The sequence below is a fragment of the Canis aureus genome, chromosome 21 (assembly GCF_053574225.1).
Source record: "Canis aureus isolate CA01 chromosome 21, VMU_Caureus_v.1.0, whole genome shotgun sequence".
In the NCBI taxonomy this organism is placed as follows: domain Eukaryota; kingdom Metazoa; phylum Chordata; class Mammalia; order Carnivora; family Canidae; genus Canis; species Canis aureus.
Genome location: NC_135631.1, coordinates 2,498,881 through 2,519,310, shown reverse-complemented (window position 1 = coordinate 2,519,310; position 20,430 = coordinate 2,498,881). Strand labels below are relative to the sequence as shown.

The window sequence follows — 20,430 nt, the reverse complement described above, 5'->3', positions numbered from 1 at the left end:
TCCTTATTTCAGTGCACTTTTCAGAGGAAGTAAACTCAGACTTTATTGGTCTTGGTCATCATTTTAAAGTTAATTTCTAATATCTTAAATATTTGGACTTTTTCAGTGTTTTCACTTGTTTTATTGGGCACTTGTTTTCAAAGAGATCTTCAGTATGTTATGTCTTTATTCTTTTTAGGTTTGTGGGGGAGAGAAACCTTATTTGTCCCCAGACATTCTAGAGGAGAAGCACGGTGAATTTAAACAGCTTGCTCTGGACCATTTTAAGAAGACCAAGAAGATGGGTGGGAAGGATTTTAGCCTTCGTTACCAGCAGGAACTAGAGGAGGAGATCAAGGAGCTCTATGAGAACTTCTGCAAGCACAATGGCAGCAAGAATGTCTTCAGCACCTTCCGAACCCCTGCAGTGCTTTTTACAGGCATTGTGATCTTGTACATAGCCTCAGGCCTCACTGGCTTTGTTGGTCTTGAGATTGTGGCCCAGCTGTTCAATTGTATGGTTGGACTGCTGTTAATAGCACTTCTTACTTGGGGATACATCAGGTATTCTGGTCAATATCGTGAGCTGGGTGGAGCAATTGATTCTGGTGCAGCGTATGTACTAGAGCAGGTAAGTGGTGTCAGATGACAAGGCTACAGGTTGATAGGACAGATATCTGTGTTTTTATTGTAGAATATTTCCATTTGCAAGAGTTTCACGGTGAAAGAAGGCATAAGAAGTTTCCCCTGGTCATTTTTTGTTTTTTGATAGGCATTACGTTGTATCCTCCTCCTTTAGGATATTGATATTTATTCCTAATATTTTGTTTCCATGCCTAAAAACTTCCCTCTAATGTGAAAAGTTCCAACTTAGATATACTGTGTTACTCATGGGAAACTTCTAACCACATGCTCTTCAGATACAATTCCTGTATGATTCAGGAGCTTTGAGATTTTTCTGTTTTGAGTTCTGCTAATGGATGGCATCTCTTTCACTTAAAATCATTCAGAAAACCAATGGCTTTTGACATTGACGTGATCTCCAGGTGTACAGATCCTTGAGACACTGATTTCCTTTTCTGAGTACCATGAACAGATGGGTTAGGTCAGAATTGCGTGAGAAACCAAGAGGGCTTCCAACCCCACCACCGTAACACAGCAGAGGCGTAGCTGACTCTCTTGGAAGTCAGCTGCTGTCACAGGCTCCCCTGACACCTGTATTTTCATTTCCTGATTTTCTGGTAACATGATGTGAACAGATTTTTTTTGAGTGTGTGTGTGTGTGTGTGTGTGTGTGTGTATTTATACACACACACACACACACATATATACAGATTTTTTTTGAGTGTGTGTGTGTGTATATATTTATACACACACACACACACATATATATATATGAGTTCAATTTGCCAGCATATAGCATAACCTAGTGCTCATCCCATCAAGTGCCCCCCTCAGTGTCCATCACCCAGTTACCCTAACCCCCCGCCTACCTCCCTTTCCATCACCCCTTGTTAGTTTCCCAGAGTTAGGTATCTCTCATGTTCTGTCACCCTCACTGATAATTCCCACTCATTTTCTCTCCTTTCCCCTTTATTCCCTTTCACTATTTTTTATATTCCCCAAATGAATGAGACCATAAAATGTTTGTCCTTCCTTTCACTATTTTTTATATTCCCCAAATGAGACCATAAAATGTTTGTCCTTCTCCGATTGACTTATTTCACTCAGCATAATGCCCTACAGTTCCATCCACATTGAAGCAAATGGTGCGTATTTGTCGTTTCTAATGGCTAATATTCCATTGATACATAGACCACATCTTCTTGATCCATTCATCTTTCGATGGACACCGAGGCTCCTTCCACAGTTTGGCTATTGTGGACATTGCTGCTATAAACATTGGGGTGCAGGTGTCCCGGTGTTTCACTGCATCTGTATCTTTGGGGTAAATCCCCAGCAGTGCAATGGCTGGGTTATAGGGCAGTTCTATTTTTTTTGAACGTTTATCTCTAAAGTCTTTCTTTCTTGATGCTGTGTTATATTTTATTAACTTACCTGTTGAATAAATTGACTCTTGCAGGCTACTTCTCATATGGGTAATTCCACTCAGACCGCTGTGAGGGATGCAGTTGCTGGGAGGCCACCTGTGGATAAAAAAGCTCAGTAGCATCTTGACAAGAGGATTCAATGAGAACGCAGTCAGCCCCTCCTGATTTCTGGGTTTCTGCCACGGCCACAGGTCCAGAGGAACGCAGGTCTGGGATCACCCAGGAAGAGCTGAAACTCAGCAGTAATAAATTAATAGACCTTTCCCATGGCTTCAAATTCTTAAACATTTCTGTTGGAAGCATTTCTTTTCCTTGCTGATATAGATCCAAGCCTGTGTCTGTTTTATTACTCTCTGCTTTGTGCACTTTATGGGGGAGAAAGCTAAAGGAAAAAAAAAATGCAAATATGGTTTTAAATCCTGCATGTGTCACTTAGTGCCTTTTAAGATTGAATCCAGGCTTTTGAAAACAAGGATGGCCTCATGAAAGATTGCTGTTTAGTGGTGAAACCTGTCAGTTTCTTTTATACTGTTACCATTTAAAAATGTTTACGAAAGTTGCAAAAGCTTCAGAACAAAAGACTGAAAATGACACCATTACACTGTTATTTAAAGTCTTAAAGAATCTTGCTTGCCATATAGTGTGGAAAACCACATTCTATTTAAATCCATCATACACTGAAATTTATGGTCTTTTACTGACAGGCTAGCAGTTTTGTTGGAGCAAACTCTTATTTTTACCTTCATTCTTGTAGCTTCTTTTTAGAAAAGAGGCCAACATGCCTTGAAAAGCCAGAGTGGCTCATAATGAAAGGAGTGAGCTTGATACTTTAAAACAAAACAAAACAAAAAAACCCTGAGTTTGATGAACCATGTGACATCTGATAAATCATTTGAACTTGTGCCTTGGTCAGATTCACTCTTTGCAGGTTTATATTCACATATGTATTATATATAACTCATGGTTGTTACTTGTGAGGTCTAGTTTTCAAGAGTTCTGCGTTAAGAAGATAACTTTATTAAGGATTAAAGGAAAGACATTATTACCAAACATTATTGTCTTTAGTTGTCCTGTTTCATGTGGCCTAGGCAGTAAGTAAATCAGGTCTTTATCCAAAACATTTATTTGCATTCTCCTATGCACAAATATTTTTAATAATAAAGCTAAAATTGTCAGTTTTGTTTAGTGAGTCTTCCTTTATTAACTTCACTTGACTAATCTGGAAACTTTAAAATAGCTTTGGCTTAGTGAGGACCAAAGTCCCACCCAAATATGGATAGTATCTAGAAGTATCTAAGTAATCTTTTTTGTTACCTTGATTGGGTGAAAAAACATTTTATCTGTTAGTTGCCTTTTCCTTTGATTTATAATATAATGGTGAATTTAAAGATTTTTAAACTTTTAAAGATTGCCTTGTAAGTATTTATGTAAGCATTCAGGTATGAGAATATTAATTCTTAAGGTAATTTTTGTTGTGGAAGGGAGATAGGAAGGCTTAGGCAAAACCCAAGTGTTGATTCTATGTATATGAAGTCTAAGTGGAAAGCAGAAAAAAGAAGCATGTAGTCTCTGTATCAAAGAATTTTCTTTTTATTACTTTAACATTTCACAACAGAAGTATTTCTGTAAGTCTGAATTAATTCCAAGCATTTTATATTTTTTTATATCTACATACCATCTTGCCCTGAAATTCTTGCTATTTTATTCATTTGCCATTACATTTTAGGAAAATTCCTAAAAACTGTTTACTTGGATAACAGTGATGCTCAGTTTGACTGTTAAATTGAAAGCTTCTCTTTGAAATTTTGGTGCATTTTCAGGTGGCCTCTCATCCTCTCTTATGTTTATACTTATTAGCTAAAGGCTTTGCAGATGTGAGATACTTGGCTTTTAATATATTGTAGAAGCACATTTATAGATTTCAGAATAATTGTCTAGAGTGATGCCTTTAAAAGGTGAGAAAAGGATGATCTAAAACTTATTTTAATACTAAAGTATTAGAATTTTTAAAATAAAACATGTGAAAGTGTATAACTTAGTGAAATCTTAGTATTTAATTACTGTTTAAATTCACCATTTCTGTTTCAATCTTAAAGAAATAATTTGGTTTAATTGTCCTGGGGAAGCCTTATTATTTTTGTCTTTATTAGTTAACTTATTCTGCCTCTGGAAAGTGTTTATAAAGCTCTCTCAGTGAAGATCCTTAGTGAGTTTTTGTTGGCCTATTTTCTTTATTTTTACAGTAAATTGGTAGTTTTATATCAAGTTTTTCAATAAAAGATGCATTCTCATTGCTGGCCTTAAAGAGTCCTGGGGAGATTTATAACCAGGGTGAAGAGAATATCTTTTACCTCTTAACTTCCCTCAGCCTTTAATTCGTGGGTCAGAAACGGGTTCACGCTGAAAGTGTGTGCTTGTTCTATGTTGCTCTGCCACTCCTGACCAGCCTTCTCATGCAAGCATTTATGGTTTGCACATTTCTAATGGTTATATGGGGGCATATTCCTATTAACGAATAAGAGGAGGTTCTTGGAATTTCTATGAAAAGTATTCATTTCAGGAAAAAAAAAATGTTTTCTTAAATCCAGTTAGCTTTTTATAGTAAAAATAATAGAATAAAAATTTCAGTTCTTTCATGAGTAATCTTTCTAGATTGGTTTGTGGATAAAATGAGGGCAGATGATCATGACTGATGATCAGCATCTTCAAAGTCATATCCTATTTTAGCAATATTCCAAGAAGTCCGTTCCATGGAGGTTTATGTATTAATACCTACTTTGTACTTGGTAGAATGCTTATGGAATATTGTTTTGCTTTATCTGCTTTCTCTTTTCTCTGTAACATGAAGTGAAAGGCTTTAGGCAAACAAACTGCCTTGTTACTGGCAGTGTGTTCTTAGCAGGTCATATCCAGTATTCTACCTAACTTATAAAAGTGGTGTTTTGGATAGTGTGAGTTTGGATGGGTGTTTATGTATTATGGGCAGATTACAGATAAGTAGGTTGACTTAAGCCCAGGCAAAAGTGACAAAAAATAAAAAAAAAGGGTTTATTTTTTCCTTTCTTTTTCTCTTTTTTTTAATGATTTATATGGAAGTCTTCATAGGACTTCCTCCCCCACCCCACATAGAACTATTTAAATGTAATTTAGGATGATTTAGGATGGCTCCCATCCAAGGTAGCCAATGTGGGCTACATCTTTCTGGCTTACATTTAGATCTGACAAAATTTTAATCAAGGAATAGGGCATAATGAAGACAAACTTCAGTCATGAAAGTACAAATGATTTGTGTAACTGCTTTTTTAAATGACATTAAGCCCATTGTAAGGGACCATTTACTGTGATAGAATAGTTTTCCTTCTGTCCTTTTATAGTTTTGGGTAGTGGCTCTCATCTACTTTGGAGTGCCTCAGACTTATTTGGGAGGTTTGTTTAAAGCCATTCAGACTCCTGTAACTTCTGTCAGGGATTGCCTCAGCGGGTCTGGGTTGTGGCCCTGGAATCACCACTTTGATAGGCAGTAGTGCAGGTAGCTCAGAGACCAGTGAGATAGACTGCTCTGTGGGATGGCAAACTGCAATTCACTATTGTTTGGAGGCAAGTGGACAGATGGACAGCTTCTACCTGAGGCTCAGAATAGGTGCTCTGCTACTGGAGACTGTATGACTGGGAGTTCATGTGTTCAGAGTAATAAGGGCGATGTCTTTCATCTAGAGGATTAGCTAAGCTCATTAAAGCTGTTTTTCTAAATTACAATAACATAGTGCCTTCTCTGGAAAAAGAATGTACAAGTGTCCTGTTTACTAACAAGTGTAATTAGGATTTTAAAAACCCACCTTTTGAAAGTTTTTCTTTTAAAAAGCAAAGTTCAGCACTGTGACTTGAACCCCTCCATCTTTTCGTGCACAGAAAACCTTAAGCCATAAATAAAAATAATAACAAAAAGGATGGAGAAGATAACTTTGAAAATTAGGGACAGAGATACCCAACAACAGGAACTTTTCAAAACAGGTCTAAAAGCAGAAAGATTTCAAAAGCAGTTTTCTTCCTTGAAAGGAATTTAATGAGCCAGAACTAAAATTTAAATGTAGTACTCTTATAACCAAGGAAACATTGCAATTGATTCCTGAAGCTTTCTAATTTAGATGGCTAAATGCTGCCATGGACTTAAGCCTTAAAGGGGCCAGTATTAATCCTGAGCATTAACAAGTTTTCTTTTTCTTTTCTTTAAAAAATTATTTGTTGAAAATTCTTTCTCCTAGACTCCTGCCTTTGAACGGCTTTAAAACTTAATACACTTTTTAAAAAGTGCAATGGGATGAGATTATGCTACTTATTAAAAGCATGTTTTCTGTTTCTTAGCTGTGAGGTCATTTAATTGAATAAAGATCATAGCACCATGTCGGTATTGTTTTTTTTCTTTCTCTGCTCTTTAATACGGGAAGGTCTATGAAATAGGTTTGGGCTTGGCAAAGTGAATAGGAAATCTAAGGGAGGGATAACTCTGTGTCAAAGGTGGTAGTGGTAATGTGGTTCGGGTGCATCACCTTTCTCTGTCCTGCGAAACAATACTGAACAGTCTTACTAGCATAGTGCTGGAGGAGGCCATGGACTTGAAGATGTTGCTTAAAATCGAACACGTTTTATTTACAGTAACATGGACATGTGAGGACCCTTGAACTTGTAACACTTTGATTTGGTTGCCCCATCTGGTTAAATGGTTCCTCTTTGGGAGTGAGTGAAGCTCTATCGAAAGCATTCCCTTTCACTGGTGGCCTTAGAGCCAGTGGAGAGGTCGCATTAAAGTTCCCAGATATTGACCAATTGCTAGATAGAGCCCATTTGGCCCTGTGCTAAGAGTTCTAGTATGTTTCTAGTTTGAAACATATACTTGGAGCGTTCAGTGGCCATCCCTCCATCACTCCATCCCTCCCTCTCTCCCTGATGGTGATCCTGTGTTAGGTGCCAGGCTAGCTGTTGCACATGTGTTCATCACCGTATCATTTGGGAAGGTGCAAACGATAGAATATGAAGAGTACGGTGAGAACTTGGGGGCTACCATCAGAGTGTTAATGCCTTTATTAGCATAAGCTGGGGAGAAGGAAAGACAAGTGGGGAAAGTGGGTGTGTGTGGATGGGGAGAAGTCAAGCAAACTATGGTTTGTCAGTGCATTGACATTCTTGTCTTTGATTACCATATATTCGCAAAGATGAGTTCAACCCTAGTTAGCTTAATTGAGGGAAAAGCAATTGTAAGTGAATGTCTAGGAGCAAAACTGTCAACAGGCACTGAAGAAACTCAAACATCAACAAGGCTATTATCTCAAATATATTGGCTGTATTCTCTGCTTTTCCAGATGGATTTCTTTCATGCTGTGGGGGAGGTAAGGCACAGATTACAGGGTTACATCATACTACTTTTATGTCTCCAGAGGAAAGGGCTATTTACTTTTTGACCCATTGCCTATTTAAAAATGTGTGTACACATAGCTGCAACTTAGAGAAGGCTCCTGATTGGCCTGGCATGGGTCATATGTTCAGGGTCCATTGTGATCGCCTGGGGGCTGGGCCTTGATAGCTGGACCAAGGTCACATGTGTCTTTAGTCAGGGTGATGTGGACTGATTTGGCGGGTCCACCAAAACCACAGTCACCAAGTGAAAGACCGCTGGGCAAACAAAAACAAATGTCCACTACAGTTCCCAGTTCCCCAGACTGTTGGGCCATTTAACAGAGTGGAATTGAGAAAGACTGGAACATTTCAGGAATGTTCTTTCAAGGGGAAGTATGGTGGTTATGCTGCACATTTATGCAGGGGAAGCTCTCCAGAGTGTCTCACTGGGATTTGTCATTAGTAGGACTTGAGGGGTTTCAGAGATGGGATTCAGGAGGATGTTACACTTCACCTTCCTTTTCTTTCATAAAAACCTAATTTTTCTGGTCAAACTATCAGACTAGGCCTATTCACAAAGCTGCACCAGAGTAGCCTGGGTAAATATTAAAAAAAAAAAAAACCCTGTATACAGGGGCACCTGACTGACTCAGTCAGCAGTGACTCTTCATCTCAGGGTCTTGAGTTCAAGCCCCACATTGGGCACAGAACCTAACTTAAAAAAAAAAAAAAAATCTGTATTCAGTGGACTGATAGAGTTTTCCCCAGCAGAGTGTTCAGGTTTTGAGAGTTAATGTCAAGCAACGGGCAGCCCCAGTGGTGCAGTGGTTTGGCACCGCCTGCAGCCTGGGGTGTGATCCTGGGGTCCCAGGATCGAGTCCCACATCAGGCTCCCTGCATGGAGCCTGCTTCTCCCTCTGCCTGTGTCTCTGTCTCTTTCTCTCTGTGTCTATGAATAAATAAATAAAATCTTAAAAAAAAAAAAAGTCAAGCAACAGAAACCCTCATGTTCTCACAAAATGCTCCTAATAGATTCTGCTCCTTTAAATGTGGCTTGCCTGCCCTCTCACTGCTTTTCCCCCTCCTCCTGCCCTGGCCTTGCAGCCCCTCCTATCCCACCAGTTCAGAATCCCCACAAGGCATCCTGTCTTCAGCATAAGCCTGAGCCATTTTCTCCTACTTTCTCAGAGACAGCAAAACATCAGATTCTCCTGGAGGAGCCATCCTCCTCCTCAGAAGGCAGAGAATGGAGACCTTGTAAATAATATTACCCTTTCTCACTGCAAGAAGATCAGGGCTCCATGGCTGTGGTTGCAGAAAAGATTGGAGGCTTTGGGGTCAGCCCTGGGTTTGATCCTGGCATGGCTTCCCACCTGAGCCTTGGTGATGGACTTGGGAGGGGGGGTTATCCACAGTCTGGCTGGTGGAGGTACCTACATCATGTGGGGTAGCTTCTCAGCCTGAGGTCTGTCTTACTGCGCTCCTGTTCTGAGCACCTGGTGGAAGGTGAAAATCACTTTGCTGACATCCTCATCCCTTATCCTCTTGTTTTGTTTTCCCTGGCACAGCACAGGGGGAAATAAGGGAAGTGACATCTCGGCAGTTCTGAAAGCAGAGAGTAGGGATGAGCAGAAGTCAGTCTGGTGTTCTCAAACCCGAATCCCTCTGCCTTGAGTTTGGACTGCTTTACAGATAGTCACTTGCTTAATATGCAAAACATCTGTTGGGTGAGTAGTGATGCCCATAAAGTTATGGTATTTATTTGTGTTGCCTCTGAGTCTCTGGTTGGGAAGCCAGTGAATGACGGGATGTGATGAGCATGTGTTTTCCCTCATGTTGACAGCCACATGTCCTTTTGTTTGTTTGTTTTTTGTAAATTTTTTTATTGGAGTTCGATTTGCCAACATATAACACCCAGTGCTCACCCCGTCAAGTGCCCATCACCCAGTCACCCCGTCCCCCAGCCCACCTCCCCTTCCAGTACCCCTTGTTCATTTCCCAGAGTCAGCCAACATGTCCTGATGAAGATTTACCACGTGCCACACATCAGGCCCAGGACTTTCTAAGCATTTCATTTTTTGCTCTCCCTTTGGGGAGTGTATTTTTACATGTTATATGTTGTCCAATATCATCACCATTCCCTTTTTTTTTTTTTAATTTAAAGATTTTATTTGTGAGAGACACAGAGAGAGGCAGAGACATGGGCAAAGGGAGAAGCAGGCTCCCTGTGGAGAACCTGATGCGGAACTCCATCCCAGGACTCCGGGTTGGTGACCTGAGCCGGAGGCAGACGCTCAATTGCTGAGCCACCCAGCTGCCCCTATCACTCCGTTTAAGAGGTGAATAGACTGAGGCTCAGAGAGGGAAGGGTCTCCTGGACCCTATAATCAGCAAGTGACACACAGGGCCTGGATGTGGCCTAAGCATCTTGACTGCAGGCCTCCGGGCTGGCTGGGAGTGGGAGGAGAGAGGAACAGGAGCTGATTCTTCTCTTCGGGAGCGTCACAGTCCAGCCAGAGAGCCCAGTGCCGGGAATGGCCTGTCTCTGGTCATTCATTCGTGGAATTCGTGCTGCGAGCCAGGTTTGGGGGCTATCTGATGGCTTAAGGCCCCATAGTTTGCTTTCTGGACCTCTCAAAACCTTCAACTAGTTTTCAAATTTTTTTTTTTTAATTTTTTTTTTTTAAGGTATTTATTTATTTATTTGTGATAGTCACAGAGAGAGAGAGAGGCAGAGACACAGGCAGAGGGAGAAGCAGGCTCCATGCACCGGGAGCCCGACGTGGGATTCGATCCCGGGTCTCCAGGATCGCGCCCTGGGCCAAAGGCAGGCGCCAAACCGCTGCGCCATCCAGGGATCCCTAGTTTTCAAATTTAATACAGTTTTAAACTGTAAGCTCACCTGAAGGGAGAAAGTAAGTAAGTGGAGCCCAGTCCAGTGTGGGGGGGTACAGAGCGCGTCTAACTCGAGACGGCCTTAGCCATCGGGCGGCCCCCGGAGGCAGCAGGCAGCGGGCAGCGCTAGGCCCGGGCTCCGGGCGCCCGCAGGCGGCGGCGGCGAGTGGAGGCAGCCCGGGCCCGGCCCCCGCCCCGGCCCCAGCCCCAGCCCCCGCCCCAGCGGTCGGAGGGGGTGTCGCGGTCTCCGCCGGGAGCAGAGCGCGGCTCCCATGAGTCAGGCGCTCGGGGAGGAGCCGGGCCCGCCCCCGGCCTCTGCGGCCTTTAAACCTGTGCCCGGGCGGCCGCCTCCGAGCTCGAGAGGTGGGTGGAGCCGCCCTTCCGCGGACCTACGCAAGGGTGAGGTGCTGGGCGGGGGCGGGGGCGGGGGCTCCCCTCGCCAGGACGCACTGTGCCCGGGGGCCTGGGGACCCCGTGCCCTCCTCGTGACCCGGTGAACCCCTGCTCCCCCCGCCGCAGGCCTTTACGCGGCGAGTAAGCCGAACTCCAGCCTGAGACGGAGCCCAGAGCACCAAGAAAGATGCGCGCATCCACGGTAAGTGTGGGGCGACGTGGGCCGGGGGCGGACTGCTTTAGGGGCCACGCACCGCCCTGGAGCGGGGTGATTACGGCGGGAGAGGGCCCTGGAGGATGTGGGGCCGCACCTCCCGCCGCCTCTGGGCAGCAGGTGTCTGGTGTGGGTTCGCCCGCACCTGGTCCGGGCGTCTTACTTACTACTTGCTCTTGCGTGTGCACCTGCCTGAAACCAATGCCAGGAAGGCAGGACCTCCAGGACCAGGGAGGCAGCAAGCGGGGGGCCTGCCCCCCGGAAGGCCCTGGGCCGCCTTCCCGAGTTAGACCGCAACACCTGGACTGGCTCCTGGCGCCAGATGTCTGAGACTAGACTGCTGCCCTAAGCCCTACTCGGGTCTGACCTTTTCCCAGACCTTTTCTGGTCTCAGCTGACTTATCCCATGACCTGCCCTCCCAGCAATTTCCAGGCTTTCACTTTTTCTTTTTCTTTTTCTTTTTCTTTTTTTTTTTTTAATTTTTATTTATTTATGATAGTCACACAGAGAGAGAGAGGCAGAGACACAGGCAGAGGGAGAAGCAGGCTCCATGCACCGGGAGCCCGACGTGGGACTCCGGGATCGTGCCCTGGGCCAAAGGCAGGCACTAAACCGCTGCGCCACCCAGGGATCCCACTTTTTCTTTTTCTAACCTGCGATGTGGTTCAGAAATCATAAAGGGGCGTGGCAAATGCTTCCTTTCAACCTGGCAAAACCTGCTACCAGGAGATTCAGGGCACTGGCTGTTGCCTTCCACTCACCAGGGGTGGTGTCCCCCCACCCCCCCCAGCACTTGCTGTGGCACATGTGTGCCAGGTGCTGTTCTGAGCACTTCATGTTTCAAATCCACTCTGTTCTCCAGAGTGAAGATATATAGGATTGACGACATAGGACCTGCTCCAAATAGGGCTTCCTACACGTGTTAAGTGCTCAACTGAAATTTCACTGTTATTTCAATCTACAGAAAGATGCCACAGTGACTGATATCAGGATTACCTGGCCACGTTTGATGCCTGGAGTGCCCATTTTAAATATCCCTCTCCCTTATCTGACAACACTATTTTCAGTAATAATCATGAAATGAATAGTAATAATATCCACAAAAGAAACAGTGAAAACTTTCTTTTATTGAACTTTGTATATGAAATCATGCCAGTGCAAAAGTAAAAAAGTGAAAAATAAAGTAAAGGTTATGGCAAAAAATAGAAAAAAGTAATGGATTACGAGTTTTTAATTTGGGGCACCTGGCTGGCTCAGTCAACGGAGTCTGTGACTCTTGATCTTGGGGTTGTGGGTTTGAGCCCCATGTTGGGTATAGAGATTGCTTTAAAAAATCGAGTTTTTAGGGATGCCTGGGTGGCTCAGCGATTGAGCATATGCCTTTGGCTCAGGGCATGTATCCCGCAGTCCCAGGATGGAGTCTCGCATCAGGCTCCTTGAGTGGAGCCTGCTTCTCCCTCTGCCTGTGTCTCTGCCTCTCTCTCTCTCTCTTTGTCTCTCATGAATAAATAAACAAAATCTTTTTTTAAAAAATGAGTTTTTAATTGCATTAATGTAGTTTTGAAAGAAAGCTTACTCTTGAATGTAAGTTGGTCATAGTCATAAATAATAGCAACATTACAGTTTCTGTTTGGGAACTTTTTCTCCTGGAAAGTTGTCTGTGACTTTGTCAAGGTTGGTCTTTGCATACTCATGCTTGGTATTCAGTTGAGCTCAATTTGTCCATCCATCTTTGCTCACAGCTGACTGAGGAGGATTTTTTATTAATTTTAATTTCAAAGGCTCCGCTCACATGAAACCACAGATATACAACTAGGGAAAGTCTTAAATATTAGGGGAGGTTTGTCAGAGATTCATAAAAGTCATATTTCAGGGCAGCCCAGGTGGCTCAGCGGTTTAGCACTGCCTTCGGCTCAGGGCGTGAGCCTGGAGTCCCGGGATCGAGTCCCACATCGGGCTCCCTGCATGGATCCTGCTTCTCCCTCTGCCTGTGTCTCTGCCTCTCTCTCTCTCTCTCTCTGTGTCTCTCATGAATGAATAAATAAAATCTTTTTTTTTAAAAGTCATATTTCAGAATAAATTCCAGAAACTGCAATACTACCTGTCTTTTAAAAAAAAAAATCAATCTAGTGGCTTTTAAATATCTCTACATGTGAAACATTTTTTTGAAACATTTTTGCTAAACCATCATCAACAGAAAATTAATCATAACCTTTTATCTTATTTGGCAAAACTCTCCCAAGTTTTCCTTCATGAGAAAAAAATCAGAGAAAATGGTTGAATGATAGTGGGCACTGACGTTTATTTAATCTACAGCTTTAGAATAAGTCTAGTTCTCGGTAAAAGGTATTCATTTCTCTTTTAGCTTATTCTGGCACTGGGTGAGCCGACTCTTCTGTCTTCTGTGTTAAAACATAGGAAAATGTAGGACCTTGAAAATCGGCACAAAAGCCATGCCCAGCATGAGCTTGGGCCACTCTGAGCCCCTTGGAACCTACTATTGGGACAGTAGCTGAGTCTTGTGTGTCTGCAGACTATAGGACTAGGTGTTCCCCGATTGAATTTCCACATAGAAGACAAAATTTTTATTTATTTTATTTTTATTTATTTATTTATTTATTTATTTATTTTTTAAATCTTTTTTTTTTTTAAATTTTTATTTATTTATGATAGTCACAGAGAGAGAGAGAGAGGCAGAGACATAGGCAGAGGAAGAAGCCAGCTCCATGCACCGGGAGCCCGATGTGGGATTCGATCCCGGGTCTCCAGGATCGCGCCCTGGGCCAAAGGCAGGCGCCAAACCACTGCGCCACCCAGGGATCCCAAGACAAAGTTTTTTAATGAAGCAGAAATAAAAATGTGCTTATTTGAGGCTCATGTATATAATTGTTTTTTAAAGATCTTATTTATTTATTCATGAGAGACATAGAGAGGCAGAGACACAGGCAGAAGGAGAAGCAGGCTCCCTGCAGAGAGCCCCATGTGGGACTCCATCCTAGGGTCCTGGGATCACGCCCTGAGCCAAAGGCAGCCACTCAGCCATGGAGCCATGCAAGTGCCCTGAGGCTCATGAATATAATTAATCTCAATTGTAACTGCAGCAACTAGAACTTCAAGGAAATAGCTTTGTTGGGGAAGTAGTATTTTATCACTAATATTCTTTAAAATTGTTGGTACCTCATAATGATACACAGCAGATTGATTCTTGGTGTGCTCATATGGGGTTTTGTTTTGTTTTAAGATTTTTAATTTTTTTTATTTGAGAAAGAGAAAGAGAGAGAGAGAGAGAGAATGAGCAGGGGGAGGGGCAGTTGGAGAGGGAGAAGCAGACTCCACGGTGAGCAGGGAGCCCGACCTGACCACCTGGCGATCCTAGGATCCTAAGATCATGACCTGAGCCAAAGTCAGATGCCCAACCAACTGAGCCACCCAGGTGCCCCATGGTGTGTTCTTATTGTTCTAAAATTTTCTATGGACAACTTATCCCTATTTGCACCCAGGGAATACAGCTCCCACCTCCCCACTGTTTTGAGTATGCTGCTGCCTGACATTTAGGGCTTGACAAATGTCATTTGCTGTGAGAGCAGCTGCCCAGATCTCCCTGGGATGCAGAGGCTGCATGTCTACTATCCAGGCCTGGGTTTTTCTGAGCCTTTCGTCTAGCCTGTGATGCATCCTGGTCAATGCCAGCGCTGATCATTTCTCTCCTCTGTGTGTTCCAAATTGGCTTAGAATGAGCAGGCCAGGAGCCTTTGCCTCTGCTTCTCCAGCCCTGCTGTCTTTGGCTTGGTGCTGGGGAAGTGAATATCCAGAGTGAAACTGGAGCTCCATAATATTGGTACTGAACTGGGCCCTTGGGCTGTCTAAACAACAGAAATTGGTAAGAGGCCAAACGGGAGTTCCAGGCCAGGCTTTACTGGGGCTTGTGGTCAAGCACAAGGGAGGCAGCACAAAGGAAAGAATCCTCAGGCAAGGAGAGGTCAGGGAGAGTTTTTAAAAGAAACTTACATGGAAAAGGGTGACATCAAAGCATGTAGTAGGGATTTATTTGCACCTGCTGGGGCGCCTGGGTGGTTCAGTTGGTTGAGCATCTGCCTTCAGCTCAAGTCATGATCCTGGGGTCCTGGGATCAAGTCCCACATCGGGTTCCCCGCAGGAAACCTGTTTCTCCTTCTGCCTGTGTCTCTGCCTCTCTCTGTGTCTCTCATGAATAAATAAATTAAAAACGGGGATCCCTGGGTGGCGCAGCGGTTTGGCGCCTGCCTTTGGCCCAGGGCGCGATCCTGAGACCCAGGATCGAGTCCCACGTCGGGCTCCCGGTGCATGGAGCCTGCTTCTCCCTCTGCCTGTGTCTCTGCCTCTCTCTCTCTCTCTCTCTCTGTGTGTGTGTGACTATCATAAATAAATAAAAATTAAAAAAAATAAATTAAAAACGAAAGAAGAGTTTCAGATAACCTGTGTGCCAAGTGGTGCCTGGTGGCGGTGGTGGTTTCCAGATGAGTTAGGAGGCAGTCCTGATTCATGTGGAGTGAGGCTGGACTCATACATAGCACAGGCCTTGGGCCTGGATGTCAAGAGCCTGGGAGGCCTTACAAATTTTGCCTCCTTTTTCTATACTACTCATGACCTTTGGGGCCAACAGGCAGGACCTGGTACTCACTGGAGTTGCCACTGTTCTCTCCCAGCAACTGGCAAGGGGAGAGGGGATATGTCAGTCCAGCTTCTCCTCTACCTTCTCTCTGGACCTGAGGCTGGGGAGTATGGGCAGTCAGGTCATGCTCCCTGCACCCACCTAACCCAGGGCAGGGGTGCCTGGTAGGGACAGGGCACAAGGCCTCAACCTCTCACAGGTGTAATTGGTTTCACAGCTTTTGCCCCACGATCTCATTTACTCCACACGTGAACTCTGCTGGATGGGTCTGGATGGCCATATCATACTAGAGAAGCTCAGAGAGGTTAGGTGACTCCTGAAGGTCACACAGCAGTAGAGCAGACGGGGGCTGAGTCTTGGGTGGGCTTGGGTTCTGCTTTTGAAAAAGCAGCCTCTGATGGATGGGATTCATGCCCAGCCCCTCACAGGTTTCTTCTCTTCCTCAAACCTTAGCACCAAGCTACCAAGTCTTTGCTAGGAAGTCCCTTCTCAGCACTCATGCTGGACTTCAGCCTTTCTGGTAATTTTCCAGGCATTCCCCAGAGTATCAGACACGCAGGGGCCGAGATTCCACACGCAGGGGATTTCCACACTTATCACAGCTCGTGGTTTTCGAAACAAGGAGAATCTGCTCTCTGGATTTCACAACCTCCATGGCACCTCCAGCTGGTCCTGGAGCTGAGAACTTTCCAAATCAAACCTAACAAAAACACCCCAAGGACAGTGGCAGCAGAAACCAGTGTTTACAGAGGTCTTCCTATGTACTAGGTGGTATTTGCTGAATGTTTTATAGATATTAACACATTTGATCCTCAGGACAACCCCACAAATTATTCTCATATTACGGCTGGGGAAATTGAGGCTGGGTAACTTGTCCAAGGCTGTGCAGTTAGTAAGTCGTAGAGCCCAAATCTGAGCCCAGGCTGTCTGGCCCTGGAGCCCCAAGGCTGTAGTCAGGATGCTTTTTCTGAAGACGAAACTCATCTTGATATAGACAAGCTCATGAGTCATGCTCAGGAGCCTACTTTCTGTATTTGTTTGTACATCCGAAATATTTCATTAAAAAAGCAAAACTGCTAAGTTCTGACTGGTGGGGCTAAATGGGGCCAGATGTGTGTGGATCAGAGCACTTCCATAGTGGCCTTAAATGAAAGAAAAAGGCTTAAAATATATATTATTGTTATATATATATATTTTCATATATATATATATATATATATATATATATATATATATATTTTTTTTTTTTTTTTTTGGTAAGTAGGTTCCACACCCAATGTAGGGCTTGAGCCCATGACCCCAAGATCTAGAGTTGCACGTTCCAATGACTACACCAGCCAGGTGCCCCAAGAAAAACCTTCTTTTTGTTTTGTTTCGGCCCGTGTCATGGCTATGCCAGTGTCATGGCTATGCCCTCTGGTCCCTGTTCAGTGCCCACAGCTGAGGGGCTCACGCTGGGTCAGAACCACAGGGGTGAGTGTGGAGGGTTATGTGGGGATGAGGGAGTGGGGGGCTCCACTGTCTCTTTTCTCCCTGCGGTGGGGGAGGAGGCTGGGGCTCCAGCAGCCCCTTTGCCATTTTCAGGCTGACCCTGGGTAAGTGAGCTCATCCCCCTTAGCCTCAGGTTTCCCACCACAGAATGAGGTATGTCTGCTCATCTCAGCCTGGCCTTCAGGGTCACTGCTCTCTGCCCTCAGATGCCCTCTTCTCTGGTTCTCACTCTGGGCTACACAGCAGAAAAAAATGCCCCCATGGACACCCAGCACTCCCCTCTCAGCTGTGCTTTTGCACCCCTGCTTACCTGTCTCCATCAGCCCCCTGAGGCCACCCCCTCCCCAGCACCTTCTCTGATTGCAGGAGGACGTGAGGGTTCAGAGTGTAGGATTCGGGTTTGAATTCTAGCTTTACTCCGTACATGGCCCCTCTCAACTTCAGGACTTCAACAAAAATCTCAGGCGCTGCCTTTCCTAGCATTACCTGCAGCTCCTCCCCACTCCTTTTCCTTAACGCCCATTCCTGCCTGGTTTTGGCCTCCACATCATAAAGGTCACCAATGACCCTCACCCTGGAGCTCACTCCTGACCTTCACGTAGTCAGCTGCCCCCTCGCCTCTCCATTTGGCTACCTGGCAGACGGCTCGCCCAACGGCCCAAGCAGGCGTGCCCACTATTCCCTAGCCGGCTCTGTCTGTCCCCAGCCTGCTCATTCTGCCTCCCATTTGTCCTGGCCAGAAACCCTGGGCTGATCTGGACTCCACTTTCCTTCATGCCCCACCCTCATTCCATCAGCAAATCTTGTTGGTTTGACCAGCACAGAGATCCAGAACCTGGTATTTTTCATCCCCATTGCCCCTCTTGTCTGAGCCATCAGCAAACACCTCTCTCCATCCTGCGCTCAACACCTCTCCTGTGGCCCCTCCACTCCAGCCAAATGACCTGCAATTTAATGTTGCAGCCCTCGCACCTACCCCATCCCCCCCGCCAGCTGCTTTAACACTGCTCTACCTTTTCTTTCTTTTTGTTTCTATTTGGTATCTCTTCTAATATTCTAGATGATTTACTTATTTACTAAGGTTTAAAATAAAATAAAAATGTTCTCTCTCTCCCTGGTACTGAACAAAAAGCTCATGAAGGCAGGGATCTTTGTTCATAAACACAGCCCAGGTACATAGGTTGGTGCCTGGCTTCTAGCTCTGTGAGCATCTGTTGAGAGAATGAATAAATGAATGAGTTCCTTGATCCTACTGGGCAGAGATGGGCATCCCCAAGGTGAAGGGATTCTCATGGGGTGTTGTCAACTGCTTATACCATGGCCTTAGGGCAGGAAAGAGTATTTGTTAAAAGTGCCCAGTGATTCTGCATGCAACCCTCTCTCCTGTAATTTGTGTGCAGGCTGGAGTCTGAGAACCACAGCTGGGGATGAAGGCTGCAGGCTCGGAGTTAGGAACCCAGTGAGCTCTAGAGCACAGTCAAAGCACATCACACAACATTATTGCTTTTGTTATTGTCCTGGACTCCCCCAGGGTTTAACCTCTGCTTTTCGCAGAATGCTGACCATTTGAGTTTAAAAGAAGAGTTTAAAGATACTCTACAGGTGAAATGAGTAGGTGGACATATTTGTGATAAAGCAAATACAGTAACACAAGAGTAGAATCTAGGTGGTTGGGTATACAGATTTTTTTTAAAGATTTTATTTATTTATTTATTCATAGAGACACAGAGAGAGAGAGGCAGAGACACAGGCAGACGGAGAAGCAGGCTCCATGCAGGGAGCCCGATGTGGGACTCGATCCTGGGTCTCCAGGATCACACCCTGGGCTGCAGGCGGCGCCGCTGTGCCACCGGGGCTGCCGATATACAGATATTCATTAAAAAATGCTTTCAGTGTTGAACGTTTGGCTATTTATTGATTTATTTGGAGTTCAATTTGCCAACATATAGCATATCACCCAGTGCTCATCCCTCCAAGTGCCCCCCTCAGTGCCCATCACCCAGTCACCCCAACCCCCCGCCCACCTCCTCTTCCACTACCCCTTGTTCGATTCCCAGAGTTAGGAGCCTCTCATGTTCTGTCTCCCTCGCTGATATTTTCACTCATCGCTCCTTTCCCCTTTATTCCCATTCACTATTTTTTATATTCCCCTTATGAATGAAACATATAATGTTTGTCCTCCTCCCATTGACTTCACTCAGCATAATACCCTTCAATTCCATCCACCTTGAAGCAAATGGTGGGTATTCGTCATTTCTGATGGCTGAGGAATATTCCATTGTATATCACTGGCCATCAGGGAAATACAAATCAAAACCACAATGAGATCCCACCTCACCCCAGTGAGAATGGGGAAAACTAACAAGACAGGAAACAACAGATGCTGGAGAGGATGTGGAGAAAGGGGAACCCTCTTGCACTGTTGGTGGGAATGTGAACTGGTGCAGCCACTCTGGAAAACTGTGTGGAGGTTCCTCAAAGAGTTAAAAATAGACCTGCCCTCCGACCAGCAGTTGCACTGCTGGGGATTTACCCCAAAGATACAGATGCAGGGAAATGCCGGGACACCTGCACCCCGATGTTTCTAGCAGCAATGTCCACAATAGCCAAACTGGGAAGGAACCTCGGTGTCCATGGAAAGATGAATGGATCAAGAAGCTGTGGTCTATGTATACAATGGAATATTCCTCAGCCATTAGAAACATTTGGCAATTTAAATTCTATGTTTGAAAATTTTTCTTAATAAAATGTTGGGAAGCATGCTATGAACTTAAAGGCACTAATTGCAGGAGAACTGGAAAATACAGAAAAAGAAAGAAGTAAAATAATGCCAATAACCACCCCGAGCCCCAGCACCCAGAAGGAATCTCTGTGAAGATGTTGGTATATATCCTTCCAGTCTGTTTTGCTGTATTTATTTGGTTACATAGTGGTAGTTGTATGGATTACCCTAAATTGAACACACTAATGTTTGTCAGAGTTTTGTTTTTGCACATGTGTGATTCTAAAATAAATATAGGGGCAGCCCGGGTGGCTCAGTGGTTTAGCGCCGCCTTTGGCCCAGGGCGTGATCCTGGAGACCTGGGATCGAGTCCCACGTCGGGCTCCCTGCATGGAGCCTGCTTCTCCCTCTGCCTGTGTCTCTGCCTCTTCCTCTTTCTCTCTCTGTGTCTCTTGTGGATAAATAAATAAAATCTTTAAAAAAATAAAATGAATATAGATGTATTTAAACATTTTGGAAAACTAGAAAAGAATTAAAGAAGAAATCAATACCCTAAATGTCACTGTCTGATAATAAACACTGTTTACATTTTGGTGTATTTCCACAGCTTTCTTTATGTGTTTTCTTTTTTAAGCGAAGTTT

General features: G+C 44.4%; 2 protein-coding genes across 13 annotated transcripts in view; both read left to right on the top strand.

The window, feature by feature from the left end:
- The window catches only part of ATL3 (atlastin GTPase 3), a 57,906-nt gene extending 51,474 nt beyond the window's left edge, over window positions 1–6,432 (top strand). For all 4 annotated transcript variants that reach the window (XM_077862115.1, XM_077862113.1, XM_077862112.1 and 1 more), the window contains exons 12-13: window positions 179–610; window positions 2,063–6,432. In XM_077862115.1, coding sequence (XP_077718241.1) covers window positions 179–610; window positions 2,063–2,149 — 519 coding nt within the window. In that variant the 3' untranslated portion in view covers window positions 2,150–6,432. The remainder of the gene's footprint in view (window positions 1–178; window positions 611–2,062) is intronic.
- Window positions 6,433–9,875: 3,443 nt separating this feature from the next.
- PLAAT3 (phospholipase A and acyltransferase 3) overlaps window positions 9,876–20,430 on the top strand; it is a 31,245-nt gene continuing 20,690 nt past the window's right edge. The window contains exons 1-2 of one of the 9 annotated variants that reach the window (XM_077862107.1): window positions 9,876–10,003; window positions 10,836–10,911. In XM_077862107.1, the coding sequence (XP_077718233.1) occupies window positions 10,897–10,911 (15 nt within the window). In that variant the 5' untranslated portion in view covers window positions 9,876–10,003; window positions 10,836–10,896. Of the gene's footprint in view, window positions 10,004–10,301; window positions 10,337–10,532; window positions 10,912–20,430 lie in introns of those variants that run through there. The other 8 variants (XM_077862106.1, XM_077862105.1, XM_077862108.1 and 5 more) reach the window with 8 other exon arrangements.